General features: G+C 34.7%; 2 protein-coding genes across 6 annotated transcripts in view; both read left to right on the top strand.

Moving 5' to 3' along the window:
• Positions 1-2919: 2919 nt before the first annotated feature.
• On the top strand, positions 2920-6908 carry LOC100251586 (probable receptor-like protein kinase At1g11050). 4 transcript variants are annotated; one of them, XR_002031347.2, is made up of 4 exons: positions 2942-5033; positions 5676-5776; positions 6342-6383; positions 6548-6908. XR_002031347.2 is itself a non-coding variant. In XM_059740988.1 (2 exons), exons 1-2 carry the CDS (start codon positions 3061-3063, stop codon positions 5707-5709), a joined length of 2007 nt encoding a protein of 668 aa, XP_059596971.1. In that variant the 5' UTR covers positions 2920-3060; the 3' UTR covers positions 5710-6908. The 4 variants fall into 4 exon arrangements, 1 of the variants encoding a protein (XP_059596971.1); XR_002031344.2 differs by having other exon boundaries at positions 5676-6383; XR_002031346.2 differs by having other exon boundaries at positions 6342-6908.
• Positions 6909-8477: 1569 nt separating this feature from the next.
• The window catches only part of LOC100256709 (UDP-glucose:glycoprotein glucosyltransferase), a 72268-nt gene continuing 65932 nt past the window's right edge, over positions 8478-14813 (top strand). For both annotated transcript variants that reach the window (XM_010659381.3, XM_059741367.1), the window contains exon 1: positions 8478-8808. In XM_010659381.3, the coding sequence (XP_010657683.1) occupies positions 8648-8808 (161 nt within the window). In that variant the 5' untranslated portion in view covers positions 8478-8647. The remainder of the gene's footprint in view (positions 8809-14813) is intronic.

The raw sequence follows: 14813 nt of genomic DNA on the forward strand, positions 1-14813 counted from the left end.
TATTATAATTTGAAGTTTCAACCAAACTTCCAACACTTTTACATTCAGATTCCAACTCTAATGGGCTCTTACACAATCTCTTCAAGTCTCTTCTCACTTGAAACTTCTAACACTCAAATAACAAATTTAAATCTCTCAACCTAGCTAAAAAATAACTCAAATGCTATAATGAATAATAAGGGTGCACTAAAGAATATGTAAATAAAAGTTTAATGCACCAAAGAAAGAATGAAAACTTTTCAAGTAAGAACAAATAGATAAACAAATAAATGCAAGTGTTCTTATACCATAAATGAAGTGAAGTTCTCAATTTATAGTTTTCTAGCATCGAGAGCCAAAATGCCAAAAAGTAACCTTGACCGGTCGAGTTGAGGGTCGACCGGTTGACTAGTTGTGGCAGGTGATTGTTTGGCCTCAACCAACCCTTAATCGAACCTTGATCGAACCTCGACTGGGAAGACATAACCCTCGATCGAGAATACAAGACTACTAGAAAAGAGAGAAGATTTTTTTACATTTCTCAACTGAACCTCAATCGGGAAGATATAATCAGTCAATCGGTACCCTAATAGGTTGAGTTGATTGACCAGTGCCTCGACTAGTTCACAATTTTTTGCCCAAAATCCTATCTTTTAATATTCTTTTCCCTTCTAACACTTAGGTAAGGTGTTTAGGTAAATTAATATGTCAAGTTTAAAATAATTTGCCTAAGGTTCATTTGACAAAACTTAGTTTTTATTGGAAATGTAACTTGAATGCATATACCGAGTTTTTAAAGATGCATGAAAAGATATGAAAAACTTAAGTGCACTTATGCATTCATCTTACATATGTTTCCTATAATTAAAGGTTTTTCAATTGTCTTGATCTTGCATCCATTGAGTCCTTTCATAAATTTCCAAACTAAAACATGAAATTCTTTTTAAATTTAAAACGATTAGTAACTTAATCATGATTTGTTGTAAATAAAACATGATTAGGAAAACTTTTGAGCTAACAAGTATTAAAAAAAAACCAATGTGTAATTTTTTTCATCTAGAAAAAAAAAAATTTTGACTTTTTCTATATAATAAAAAATTTATAATAAGTCGTGAAAAAAATAGAAAAACAAACAACTTAAATGTGAAAGCAAATTTCTTTTAATAAAAAGTTAAAGAAACAAACATCCTCTAAGTTTAAGTAATTAATTTATTTGTAAAAACATCTATATTTAAAATATTATAAATACCTAAAATAACCATAAAATATTTATTATAAAAAATGAGTCATGGATATGAAATCATAATTTTGAAATATATTTTCGCTAATATAGGCAAATAAGGTAAAAAAATTTTGAAATTAAAAATAAGTTAATTATTTTGACTTAATATTTAAAAATAAAAATAATTTTAATTTATAATATTAAGTTATTTAATAAATATATTTAATCTATTTAATGATTTAAATTAAGTTACTAAATCATATTAAGTCATTAAATTGATTTATCAAACACCCTCTTAAGTTAAAGTAAAAAAAATGATAAATAAAAATTAAAAAAAAAGTTAGAGAGGATGAAGAAGGATAGTACGTATGATTTGCCTTTGTATTGGTATGATTTATCACTCTATGGATTTATCTTTTGGTAGGATGAATATCATTAACAAATGTTCTCATATTTATCTCATCGGTACATTGATTATTCTTTTCAATTTTTTATTTTTAAAATTTAAATTCATTAAAAATGAATATAAGTTATAAATAAAAAAAATATTAGAAATACTTATAATTTATTTTTATAAAAAGTAATATTTTATTTATCTCTAAAATGTTTTTTTAAAAAATCAATTAATATAATTTTTTATTTAAAATTATGTATAATTATCATACTCCAACTCATTTCAAACTTGTCTCAAATTTTTAAAAACTTCTGAAACCTTTTCTAAATTTACTTATCTTTATCTCAAATTCTTTCTATTAACAAGGGGACATTATAAATACAAAATAAATAAATAAATAAAATAAAAATCAACCCTATCATCACAATTTTTCTATCCCTTCCATCAGCACCCAAGGCATGAATGTCAAAAGGATAGGAAAGTACCACCTTTCATTTTTCATGGCATGTGGTACGTGGAAATACACGTAACTTTCAAAATGACTCACTCGCTTCTTTCTTTTTATTCTCAACTCCATTATCTTCGACCCATTTCTCACCACCTTCCCACAAACCCCACAATATTATTAAATTTTTTTATAACGTATTATCTTACAAATTTATCAAATTATTAATTTAGGATATTGACCCGAAATCGGAACTGACATAAAATATTATTTACTTGAAAATTATCAATTTATTAGGGTTCCACTATCGTATTGTTGAAGTATCATTTGATTAGCAATGATATATGACGTAAATTTTGTAAAACATAAAAAAAATATTTAATGCCTGTTTATTTGAGAAAATTTTATCAATACTATAATATTACTCGTTGAAAATATATATCATGTCAGTAATAATAGGTTTTATCTAAGATTGAAAAATATTTGTACACTATATATTTTTTTCTTGATTTTATTCTATATTTATGGTATTATTTGTTTAAAAAATATATAAATTTATCAAAAATAATTATTGGAATTTTGGTCAAGTCTAATCAATAATTAAAAACTAATCTTACACTATATTTTCCTAACAAAGTATAATTTGATTGGATTAAATTTAATTTTCTTAGGGTATAATTTATATATATACATATATATATATATGATCTTATAGAAAAATAATTTAATAATTTATTTTAATTAAAATCGAGTTGAGGCCTGCAATGCCAAACTATCTATCCGAGGGCCCACACCAACCCTAGCGCGTGGAGTGCACGCTCCAGAATCTGGGACTGGACTAACCTTAGCTCTCCAGCCAGCAGCCGAGGATGACAAAGAGGGAGGCGTTTTTGACTCCCTTCCCTTTGACTCCCTTCCCTTCGCTGTAGGTATCATATCTATCTCTGCAACTCCAAATTTTCCCACATCAGAAGCCACCCACCATAAATCCTCCCAAACCCAGAAACACAGCTAACAAACATGGGCAACGGCAGCAACTTCAGCTGGGCTTTGAGCCTGCTGACGACTCTCTGTCTCCTCTCTGTCTCCGCCACCACCGCTCTCTCTCAATCCTCCAACGCCTCCGCATGTCCCATGGACTTCAACTACGTTCTCAGAATCTCATGGAACTCCTCAAACTGCCACAACTTCGTCTCACAGGGCAACACCAGCGTCAACAGCAAAAGCTCATGTTGCACAACTCTCCTCAGCCTCTTTGCAGTCTCACTCGCTCAACACCTCAAAGAGACCTCCCTCTTTAATCTCCCGGACGTCTCCACCTCCCAATCCTGTCTCCACGATTTTCAATCCAAGCTCACCTCTCTCCCCCTGGCCAACAACCTCGCCTCTTCTTGCTTTGATCCTCAGCAGTTCGTGATTGGACCTGACATATGTGCCGGTGTGCAGAACATCTCCGACTGGGTGGCGAAACTCGGCCCCTCCACCGCCCTCGACAGCAGCTGCCGGGCGGATCTGACCGACCTGACAGCATGTGACGCCTGCGTGAACGCTGGGTTCGAGGTTCAATCCAAGTTGATTGAGATTGATGGCAACAAGTCTCATTCTACGGATTGCTTTTATTTCACGGTTTTGTATGCTGCTGGAATTGTAAATGAGGCTGGGCCTGAGAGTACTGGCGCAATGTCGTGTGTACTCGCAGTACCTTTGAATTCTGATGAGGGGTCTAGTAGTAAGAGCCATTCGGCTCTGATTTTTGGGTTTACAGGGGCGGGTGTTGCTGTATTGGTGATGTCCTGCTTGTTGGGGCTGTACTTTTGGTGGGAGAGGAAGTGGGGGAAGAAGAGTAAGAGGAGTGGTTCAGGGTTTTTCGGAGTGGATTTGGAGGATTTGGGAGGGTCTAGGCCGCGGGTTAGGCCGAATACTGGTTCAATCTGGTTCAAAATTCCGGACCTTGAGAGGGCAACCGACAATTTTTCGCAGAAGAATTTCATTGGGCGAGGGGGGTTTGGTCTTGTTTACAAGGGGACTTTAGCAGATGGGAGCACTGTTGCAGTCAAGAAGATTATAGAGTCCGATATTCAGGTTGATGCAGACTTTTGTAATGAGATTGAGATCATTAGCAATTTGAAGCATCGGAATCTCGTTCCCCTTAGAGGTTGTTGTGTGGTTGATGGAGGTGAGGGTTATGATGACAGGGCAAGCCCGAGGTACCTTGTTTATGATTACATGCCAAATGGGAATCTTGATGACCATTTGTTTTCGAAATGGGAGAATGGAAATGGGAATGGAATGGGAAAGAAGCCACTGACATGGCCTCAGAGGAAGAGCATAATCTTGGATGTGGCAAAGGGGCTTGCTTATCTTCACTATGGAGTGAAACCCGCGATATATCATCGAGATATTAAGGCCACAAACATACTGTTGGATGCAGATATGAGAGCAAGAGTGGCCGATTTTGGGCTAGCGAAGCAGAGCAGAGAAGGGCAGTCTCATCTCACTACTAGAGTGGCCGGTACTCATGGGTACCTAGCCCCAGAGTATGCCCTCTATGGACAGCTGACTGAGAAGAGCGATGTTTATAGCTTTGGGGTGGTTGTTTTGGAGATAATGTGTGGGAGAAAAGCTCTTGATTTGTCATCAAGATCGCCTCGGGCATTTTTGATAACGGATTGGGCTTGGTCAATGGTGAAAGCTGGGAAAGCAGAAGAGGCTTTAGATGCTTCTTTGGTGAAAGATGGGGATTCATCAAATTCAAACCCAAAGGCGATAATGGAGAGATTTTTGCTGGTTGGGATTTTGTGTGCTCATGTTATGGTGGCTCTCAGGCCTACCATTTCAGATGCACTGAAAATGCTCGAAGGCGATGTTGAGGTTCCTGCCATTCCTGATAGGCCAGTGCCTCTTGGGCACCCTTCGTTTCTCACTGATGGGAATACGTTTAGCATATCACCAGCATTGAGCGGACCTAAATTACACACAGGAGACATGCTCAGGTAATCAAGAATGTTTATAATGTATAGTCTCTTGACCCAAAAGGCTGCATGGATCGAACTCCCTCAGTTGATTCATGGAATGTTGTTGAGAAGATGAGACCATAGAAGAAGGCTTGGAGATTGATGGACACAAACGAATGTATCATAGATGGATATTAGCTGATGTTATTTTATTTTTTTACAAACCCTATGCACAGCAGTAAGCATCCAGCTCAGTTTGGTTTCCTATAAGGTGATAGTATGAAATGAAATTTTAGAAATTTCTAAATTTCCATTTCCTACTGACTCATCGGAAACCAAAATGGGCAAAAAGGATCTCTATAGAAAGGAAATTCTTGAGAAGTCGACTTGTAATATAGATACTACCTGTAGTTTTGTGTATTAATGTTTATGTGGGGAGTAAGAGTTAAGCATTGACTTCTTCATTGTAGAGCTGTGAGTTTGATTACTAGCTGGCAAAAAGGTTCATTGTACGACATTAAGATCTTAGTCATAGAATTTGAACTGTAATTTAGACAATTACAAGCTTCTCATATATGTACTTTCGATGTCTTAAAAGAGTTTTTCTGGTTTTGATTTGCCTTGATGCTATCTCTTCCTTAAGAATGTTTGTATGCCTTAATACTTTATTTGGGGAATTAGGGAAGGACGTTTTAGAGGACAGCTGCAGGCTTGATGGGCTTTTCACAGACGAGGTGTTCTGAAGTGCGTTAAAGCTCTTCCCTCAGTGTAGTGAGGAACAGGTGCTTCCCTCCTTTCTCCTGATAGAAGATCGTTGTACTTTTGGTAATGCTGCAGTAGAGAACACTAGTTAATATAGTTAATTGCATGAAAAGACAGAAAAAAGATATGCTTTCTCATTTGAAGCAATTCCAAGTACATGTTTTTATGTAAGTGAAGCAATTTGATGTCAATACTAATTTATAGTGTAAGATCAACAACTTCTATTTACTTAAACACCAAGTTCTTTTCTGTCTTTTGAAATTATCATGGTGCCCTGCAATCTGAAACTGTTGTTGGTCGAGGTGTTCGGCCTGGATCAGTGATTTTTGAGAAGTTGATGTGAAAAAAAGAACCCCACCTGAGCTTACTTGCATATCACACTTATAGTGTCGGATTTTATACCTTTCATGCTAATTACTGGAACGTGTTAGTATGTCCATCCTTATACACTGAAGCTAGCCTCAAAGGTCATACTCAGAGATTAATGGTGGACAGGAGCGCCCGATCCTTGTTACCTTCAGCATGGAATGAAATCTGCAACATATCAAACATATATTGAAGTTGCTAACACTCTGTTAAATGCAGATAAGAGTCTCAGCTCAATACCAAAGTGGCCTTGATGGACAGGTAAGTGCCTTTGAAATGTGCCCTTTTTTTTTGCAGCTTTGAGGAAAGCTCTTGATTTTTCTTAAGCATTTGCTGCATACCTTCCTTTTTTCTTTCTTTTCTACAAGACCATATTGGAAGGCTTTTGGATTGATTGACACAAGATGGGTATTTGTTTTCATCAGATGCCTGGGAAGTGAGCATTGAGCTCAGTTTTGATGCAGATACAGTGAAGAGAAAAAGAAAGTAAAAGTTTGGAATCTTGGAACCTAAAGTGAGTTGGATTTTTGTGTGATGTTCTTTCTCTCAGAGCAAAGAAACTGACCATTACATTGAAGAGCTGCAACTTTCTTGGCTGCATGTATAAATATAAGAGGTTCATCATCATAGCATCCTAAAATTTCTTGGGTCATGATCTTTTTTTGTAGAAATTGAATTGTAACTTATATATGTTGCATTCCATGTATTGAAAATTACTAGGGTTAGTTGCCCAAAACCTCATGAGTCTTGCTCAATGGTATTGCCCTTTGGTCATCAACTTTAAGGGTATAATGGTCTGTTTGACAATAATTTTAAAAAATATTTTTAATCTAAAAAGTGAAAGTGTTTTTGAAAAAAAATTAGGTGTTCGACAAAATTTTAAAAACATTTTTAAAATTTTGAAAAATCACTTATACTTTTTTTTTTAATAAATACTTGATAGATAATTCTCTTAAAAACACTTTTGAGTAAAAAAATAACCAATTATAGAATGCGTTTGACAGTGTTTGACCTTGAAATGTTTTTAGCGAAAATGTTTTTTTAGTTAAAAATATTTTTTAAATTTTACCAAATACCTTATCATTTTTATAAAAAAATATTTTTTAGGTTAAAAACATTTTTTAGACAGAAGTTTAATTTACTTTGGTTCTAGAAATATGAGATAAATGAAACAAAAGTTTTAATTTACTTGATAAATATGATTGTTCTATCATCAAACATTTTCAATTTTTGAGTGATTTATAATTTAATATGATATCAAAATTTTGATTCTTAAAGATTGGTGTACTAGAAATGTATTTATGAGATAGGTCACCCATAATTTTAGGCAAATGTAAATTTGTAAAATTAATTTTTGAAAGGGCAGTGATTTGAATGTAAATATTTGGAGAGGTGGCTTTTGTTGAAGGAAAAAGAGAATCTATAAATTTATAATGTTTGAAAATTATTTTTGAAAATAACTTTCTATTTTTCAAAACAAAAAGAAATAAGAAATAATGTTTGATAATCAAAAACTATTTTTATTTTTCATTCAAAAGAAAAAAGAAAAAGAAAATAATTGACAATTAGATACCATTTTTTGTTTTCTATTCTTAAGAATAGAAAATATGGTATTTTAAAAAAAAAGAATATTTTAATTGTTTTAATTTATTTATTTTTAAATAATTATACTAATATGTAAAATGATTAAAAATAAAACACTTGATATAAATTTACTTTTAAAACATATTTAAAAATGTTAAATTTTTTTTTTGGAAATAATAATTTTCAAAATCTATTTTTAAAAACTGTTTTTTAAAATTGGTTTTGGAAATAATTACCTCACAGGACCCTAATTTTTCATAAAATAATAATGACATATATTTAATAGCCTATTTCTTTTATGTATTCTATCTTTTATTTTTTATTTTTAAAAAATTTGTTAGAAATTGTATTTTAAAAATGCAATTTTAATATAAATTTAGATATTTTATTTTGAAATTGCGATTTTAGTATATATATTTAGAAATAATATTCTTAAATTATGGTTTATAATGTCTATCAAAACTATATTTTTAAGATACGATTTCAAATTAATTTAAAGAAAAAAAGAAGAAGACTATTTTAAAGAATAATTTCTTCTACCAAATATATTTTGATTGGTTAGTGACGATTTACTAGGATTTCTTGTAAACCCGACATGACTGGTTGACCCGACCCGATATTGACCTACGTGACTTGAAATGTCCAACCATAGGCCGACACCTCGAAAACAGGACGTGGCCCAAAACCCCAAATCCGTACATTCCCAAACTACCCTTGAACTTTCCTCCAGAAAGACTAAAAACCCACAGAGTCCTGACGTGGCAGCCCCGCATTGAGTACAGGCAAACCAGAGGGAAAATCTCAGAGCCCTAAGTGCACTCAGTGGAAACTGCAACAAGCTCCTCCAAAAACCCAGAAGTCTTCGTCGTCTCTGAGTCTTCTGATACTAATCGACGGTGGATCTATTCATCGGATAGATCCGAACCCATTTTCAATCACCAATGGGGACCCATTTCAGATCTGGGTTCTGGGTTTTGGTGGTTCTGGCTTGTGCAAGCCTGTGTTGGAATGGTTCGGTTGTAGCTGATAATCGTCGACCCAAGAACGTGCAAGTGGCGGTTCGGGCCAAATGGTCTGGCACCCCACTTCTTCTGGAAGCTGGGTATGTGATTTTTCTCATTGTTTTTGTGGGTGTAATTATTGAATTGGTTGTGCAAGGGAATTGTTTTGGCTGCATTTGAAGGTGGGTTTTTCGTTGGTCTGTTGTTATTTTCATTGTTTTGATGGTTTTGAGCATAGGACTGTTGGGCTAGTTCAGTTTTTGTGAATTTTGAAAAGGGTCTTTGTGGGTGAGATTGAGTGGGGTGTGGGAGTCGTTGTTTGGCATTCATTGACAATTAAAAGTTTGGTTTTTTGATCTTTATATGTATGACACGTGTGATTATATATTGAGTTTTCTGAAATTTGAGATGGGTTTTATCATAATTTTTAAAGGTTTGATAGTAGAGTTGTATGGGTGAGTTCAATTTACGTGAATTTTGAAATGGGTGTTTGTGAGCGAGATTGAGTGGCTGTGGAAATGTTGGTTGCCATTTATTCAGAATAAAAAAGATTTGAATTTTTGATCTTGTAATTATATCTGAAGTTGTAACAATCATTGGGTTCATAATGTAAGCTTAGTTGATCATTAAATACTAGCTCTTTTGTTCACAAAGTAGGCTTTTTTTCATTGCCTAAAACCGTTCCAGCTTAGAATCACTGTGAATATGATACGAGGGAAGCATATTTAACACTGGTGCTAAGATTGTCATTGGAAATCCTAGAGGTCATGTGAGACTGAGGGAGTGTGAATAAAGAATTGTCCACTTTTCCTCTTTAGGTTCAATTCGATCACAGAGTGAATGTAAGAAAAGGAAGGCAATTTCCAGGATCCAAATTGAGCCTTTAGGTGTCTTAAGGTCCTGTTCATTCTCTTCAATTGTTCGAGAATTTTGAAGTCCCAGAACTCAGAAATTCATGGAATCTGGAATCTCAAGATTTGAGAGTTTACTGCTCTTTACTTCTTTGAGGAATTGAAACATTTACTTTCTGCAATTCAGATTATGTTGTTCTTTTGATTTTTTTGGTTTCAAATACAATTTTTGCTTCTTGTTTTATTTTAGTTATTTCCTTGATCCAATTTTGAGCAGCTGAGTGATAAAAATAATCTGAAACATCATACTTTGCCATGAAAATTAGAAGGACATCCCTATGAATGAAGCACTGATCATAAGCAGCTGAGTGATAAAAATAATCTGAAACATCATACTTTGCCATGAAAATTAGAAGGACATCCCTATGAATGAAGCACTGATCATAAATTAGATATGAAAAAATAATTTGTAGTGGCCAATGGAGGTATATAACATTGATCAAAATTAAATGCTAACCAAAATTCTATCACCCTTAATATTAGAACAAATTCCGAAGTCTCACTCTCTCCTCATGAAGATGTTTAAGTGACCAAGATTGCCTTAGTTTAAGATCGATGGTGAGAAGTGTTTCAGTCTTTGCTCATCATCAGCAAGGTTTTGCCACTACAATAAGATTAGTGCCGAGGTCTTCAAGCTTCTTAACTTTGGGTTGCATCATTATTCATCCTCTCTTCCACAATATACTTTTTTTTTTGTTTTGTTTTTGATCAGAAACAAAACATATATATTAATAAGAAAAGAAACACGAGAAGGATGAGGAATCCTCCCCATGATGTACAAATCTGATCAAAAGAACTGAGTAAACCTCTAGTAACCAAGGAAGGCTATACAAGAGGTACAAAAAGCCTATACAAGTATAACGTCTCTTGACCCTATAAACCCAATCCTAGGTGTACATATCAAAAGTCAACTAAGCTAAATTACATCTCAAAGGATAGTGTTTAAAAATGTCTGTACAGTGAGCCTAAAAAGAAACATAGAAATGAAGTTGATCCCACATCATTACCGGTGTTTTCCAAATGTCCTCGAAAATCCTAGCATTCCTCTTTCTCTACACAATCCATAACAGAGAGAGACACATGATTTTCCAAAGAGTTTTGCCTCTAATAGAATTCCCAAAACACGTGAAAGAAATCACCATCATATTGTAAATACTTTTCTTTTTTCTTAATTGAATCAAAGTTGAGACTTGAGATCATTAGATCATTAGACCTGGTTGTTTTAAGGTTCCAGTGAAAGCAGTTTGATCAACTGGATGGTAAATGCTACATATTCTCATATAATTTTGTTTCTGCATATTATTTTTTCTTAAAAAGTACAGTGAACCAGATTCATTTGTTTCCTTTTACCCATCAGTTATTTATATCTAGAAAATTCATATCATAAATCCCCTGTTAATTATAAAATAGTAAACTAAGGTGTCATTTGGATATACTTCTTGTTTCCTGTTTTAAAAACAGAAAATGATATAACTCCTATATAAAATGCAGAAACTCTTTCAGGTTTACCTTAAAAAGGTAATGATATTTTAAAAGCTGTTTTAAAAAATTAAGGTATTAAAGAATATTTAATATTTCAAATTTGAACCATTTTAAAAGTATTTTTTGAGGACATAAGGTAAGTCCATATTTTTTATATAAGAATATAGAAGTTACTACTATTTTTCTATTTTTAAAAATAGGAAATAGAATGCATATCCAACTGAGCACTAAGTTACATATTTATTATATAAAGGAGCTGGATGCAGTTAAAAGAGAATATGGGCATCATCCTAATTTTAGTGCAAGGCTAAAGAAATTAAAGTGAAAACCTATGAAATAACACTAAGCATAAATTTAGAAAAAGAAAATGAAACTCAAAGCATGGTACTTTTTCAGTTAAATCTCTCTACTCCTCTTTGTCCGATGAAAATGCGAAGGCTTTTTTCCTTCAGGAATTGTTTGGAATCCTTGGGTTCCATAGAGACTCAACTTTTTTGCCTCATAAGCTGTGTGGGGAAGGATATTGAGGTTGGACTATGTAACAGCCAGGAAGAAGACACGGTATAGACTAAAAAATAGAGCTTTTATTGAATAAACTTCTCATAATCTCTACCAAAAGAACCTATCTCTTTATACCTAAGAGTCACTGACTCAACAAAAATAAAAGGAAAGCATAAATCACGGAATAAAATCAAATAAAATCAAGCAATTGCCAAACTTGGCTTATTCAGAAATACCTAAAATAACCAAAATAAAATCAAACTTGGCTTACTTGATTCTTGATAGTATCTCTCAAACCACTTATGAAGCAATTGCTGATTTTATTTTGGTTATTTTAGGTATTTCTAAATAAGCCAAGTTTGACAATTGCTTGATTTTGTTTGATTTTATTCTATGATTTATGCTTTCCTTTTATTTTTGCTGAGTCAATTTTTTTTTTTGATAAGTAAGCACATATATTAACAGAAGGCAAAAAAGCCGCAAAGCATACAGGGAGTATATGAGGTGACTATGGCCTCCCAACCAAAAAACAAAACACCCCAACCCCTAATTGGAGGCTAACCACTCCAAGAAACCTATTAGGGAGTTCGACTCCATACCAATGTGCACTTTAGCCCAACCCCAAATATTACACACAAACGAAGTTTTTAACTTCTGAACTGCTAACACCCCCCCCCCCCCCCCCCTTAAAAACTAGCCTATTCCTCTCCTTCCAAATTGTCCAAAAAATGTACAGCGAAATGGACTTCCACAATTTTTTCCTTTTTTTCCCCACAAAAGAGCCCTTCTAGTTACATAGAACCTCCTTTACAGATTCTGGAAAGACCCACTGAACACCACACAACACAAGAATGATATCCCACAACCCTCTTACCACTGTACAATGAATTAAAATATGATTAATCGTTTCCTCTTCACACCATCACAAGAAACAACGGTTAGGAAATTGCCACCCTCTTCTCTGAAGCCTATCAAGAGTGAGGATTATTTTTGCTGAGTCAATGACTCTTAGGTATAAAGAGATTGGTTCTTTTGGTAAGGATTATGAGACGTTTATTCAATAAAAGTTCTATTTTTTAGTCTATACCATGTCTTCTTCTTCCTGACTGTTACAAACTAGCTCAAAAAAGGGGATGGATGATGCCAAATAGATGTTTTATGTATAAAAAAGTAGAAGAAATAGTTGATCACATCCTCCTTCACTGTTTGAAAGCAAAAACCTTGTGGCAACTGATTTACGCTCTATTTAGAATAGAGTGGGTAATGCACTTCTTATTAAAGAATGCTGTTGTGAGTTGGCATGGATCCTTTGATGGGAGACAAAGGAAGAAAGCTTGGAGAGTTGCTCCCTTATGCCTATTTTGGACCATGTGAAGGAGATAAATAGGTGAATGTCTGAGAATATTGAAAAAGCGGGTTAAAAAATCAAACGATCATTTATGAATGGGTTAGAGAGTAAGTAGGAGATTGTCCTTTGTCCATGTTGGATTTTATTGATTGGTTGAGCTTTATGTAGTGTGTGGGAGTTTTTTTTCGTGTATTCCTCCATTTGGTATGGCCGTTTGGTGCCTTTGTTTACATCGTCGTGTATTCTTTAGTGTGCTCTCTTGTTAGGTACTATTAATATAATGGATATTTGCCTATCAAAGAAAAAAGAAAAGAAAAGAAAAAGAAAATCAACAAGAGATGAACCAACAAACGAGCGATGGTTATGGTGTTGGGTTATGGAAGGTTATAAGAAAATTGTGGGAGGTAGTAAATTGTAGAATATCCTTCTTTGTGGGCAATAGGAGAAGGGTAAAGTTTTGGAAGGATAAATGGTGTGACAACGAACCTTTAAGTGTTTCTTTTCCCTCCTTATTTACCTTAGCTAGTTCAAAGGAGGCTTAGGTGGTGGACTTTGGAAAGCAATTACGAAGGAGTGGTGAAGAGGAGGGGGGTTGGTGCACTTGGGAAGTAAGTGGGAGATACGGTGTTGGGGTTTGGAAAGCAATTAGGAAGGAGTGGTTGTTTTTAAATGGAAGATTGGCCTACCATGTCGGTAGTGGGCAGAGAGTGAGATTCTGGACAGACAAGTGGTGTGGAGATGAACCACTTTATGAGTCCTTCCCCTCTTTATTTTCCATCTCTTTGTCTAAGAATGCTTGGGTTTCGGATGTTTGGAATCCCGTTGGTGATGGGGATGGTTGGACCCCTCTTTTTGCAAGGGCGTTTAATGATTGGGAGATCGAGTTGGTGGAGCATTTTTTGCAGAAGATCCAAGCCTTCCGGGTGCAAAGGGAGGAGGAAGATAGAGTATTCTGGATAGCTTTAAAGTGTGGCGCTTTCTCAGTCAAGTCTCTTTATTCTATTTTGGAGCTCGGAGGTCCTTCTTTGTTCCCTTGTGATAGTATTTGGAGGGTGAGAGTGCCTCCTAAGGTAGCATTCTTCGCTTGGGAGGCTTCCTGGGGTAAAGTCTTAACTTTGGAGCAACTTCAAAGGAGGGGGTTCTCTTTGGCAAACAGGTGTTTTCTTTGTCTATCTGAAGTAGAAACGGTGAATCACCTTTTACTTCATTGTGTTAAGACGCGGGTCTTGTGGAATCTTCTTTTCTCCCTCTTTGATGTGACTTGGACTTTTTCGTGTATAGTGAAGGAAACTCTTCTTAGGTGGCATGGAGCGTTTGTTGGGAAAGTTCGTAAGAAGGCTTGGCAAATGATTCCCTTATGTATTTTTTGGTCAGTCTGGAAGGAAAGGAATTTTTTAGCTTTTGGGAATGGGGAACTTTCGCTTCAAATATTGAAATATTCTTTTGTATGTAATCTTTGGTCTTAGGTCAGGGTTTCTTTAGTTTTAAGTCCTTCTCTTGTAAGTTTTTTAGACTGGTTAGGCTCTAAGTAAGGGAAGGTGGTGTGTTGCTTTCCTTTCCCCTTAGGAGTGTGTCTTTGGGCTTGTTTGTATACTCCCTGTATACTTGGAGGACACTATTTTTGGTGCTTCCTCTTTTCGTTTAATATACTTCCTTTTTATCTATCAAAAAAAAAAAAAAAAGGAGGCTTAGGTGGTGGACTTGTGGTTTCATTCTAATGGAAGGGGTGTTTAGACTCCTAGATTCTCTAGGTGTTTAAATGATTGGGAGATTGAAATTGTGGAGTGCTTCTTGGCAAGGCTACAAGATAAGGTGGTAGTTGATGAAGGAGAGGATAAGGTGTGGTGGTTGGAGACAAGGAGTG

Source organism: Vitis vinifera, chromosome 12 (genome assembly GCF_030704535.1).
Source record: "Vitis vinifera cultivar Pinot Noir 40024 chromosome 12, ASM3070453v1".
Classification (NCBI taxonomy): domain Eukaryota; kingdom Viridiplantae; phylum Streptophyta; class Magnoliopsida; order Vitales; family Vitaceae; genus Vitis; species Vitis vinifera.

Excerpts from the sequence above, each read along its gene's own strand:
- LOC100251586 (XM_059740988.1), top strand. The coding sequence starts at position 3,061 with ATGGGCAACGGCAGCAACTTCAGCTGGGCTTTGAGCCTGCTGACGACT. Across the intron at positions 5,034-5,675 it reads CACACAGGAGACATGCTCAG|GGAAGGACGTTTTAGAGGAC; the intron begins GTAATCAAGAAT and ends TTGGGGAATTAG.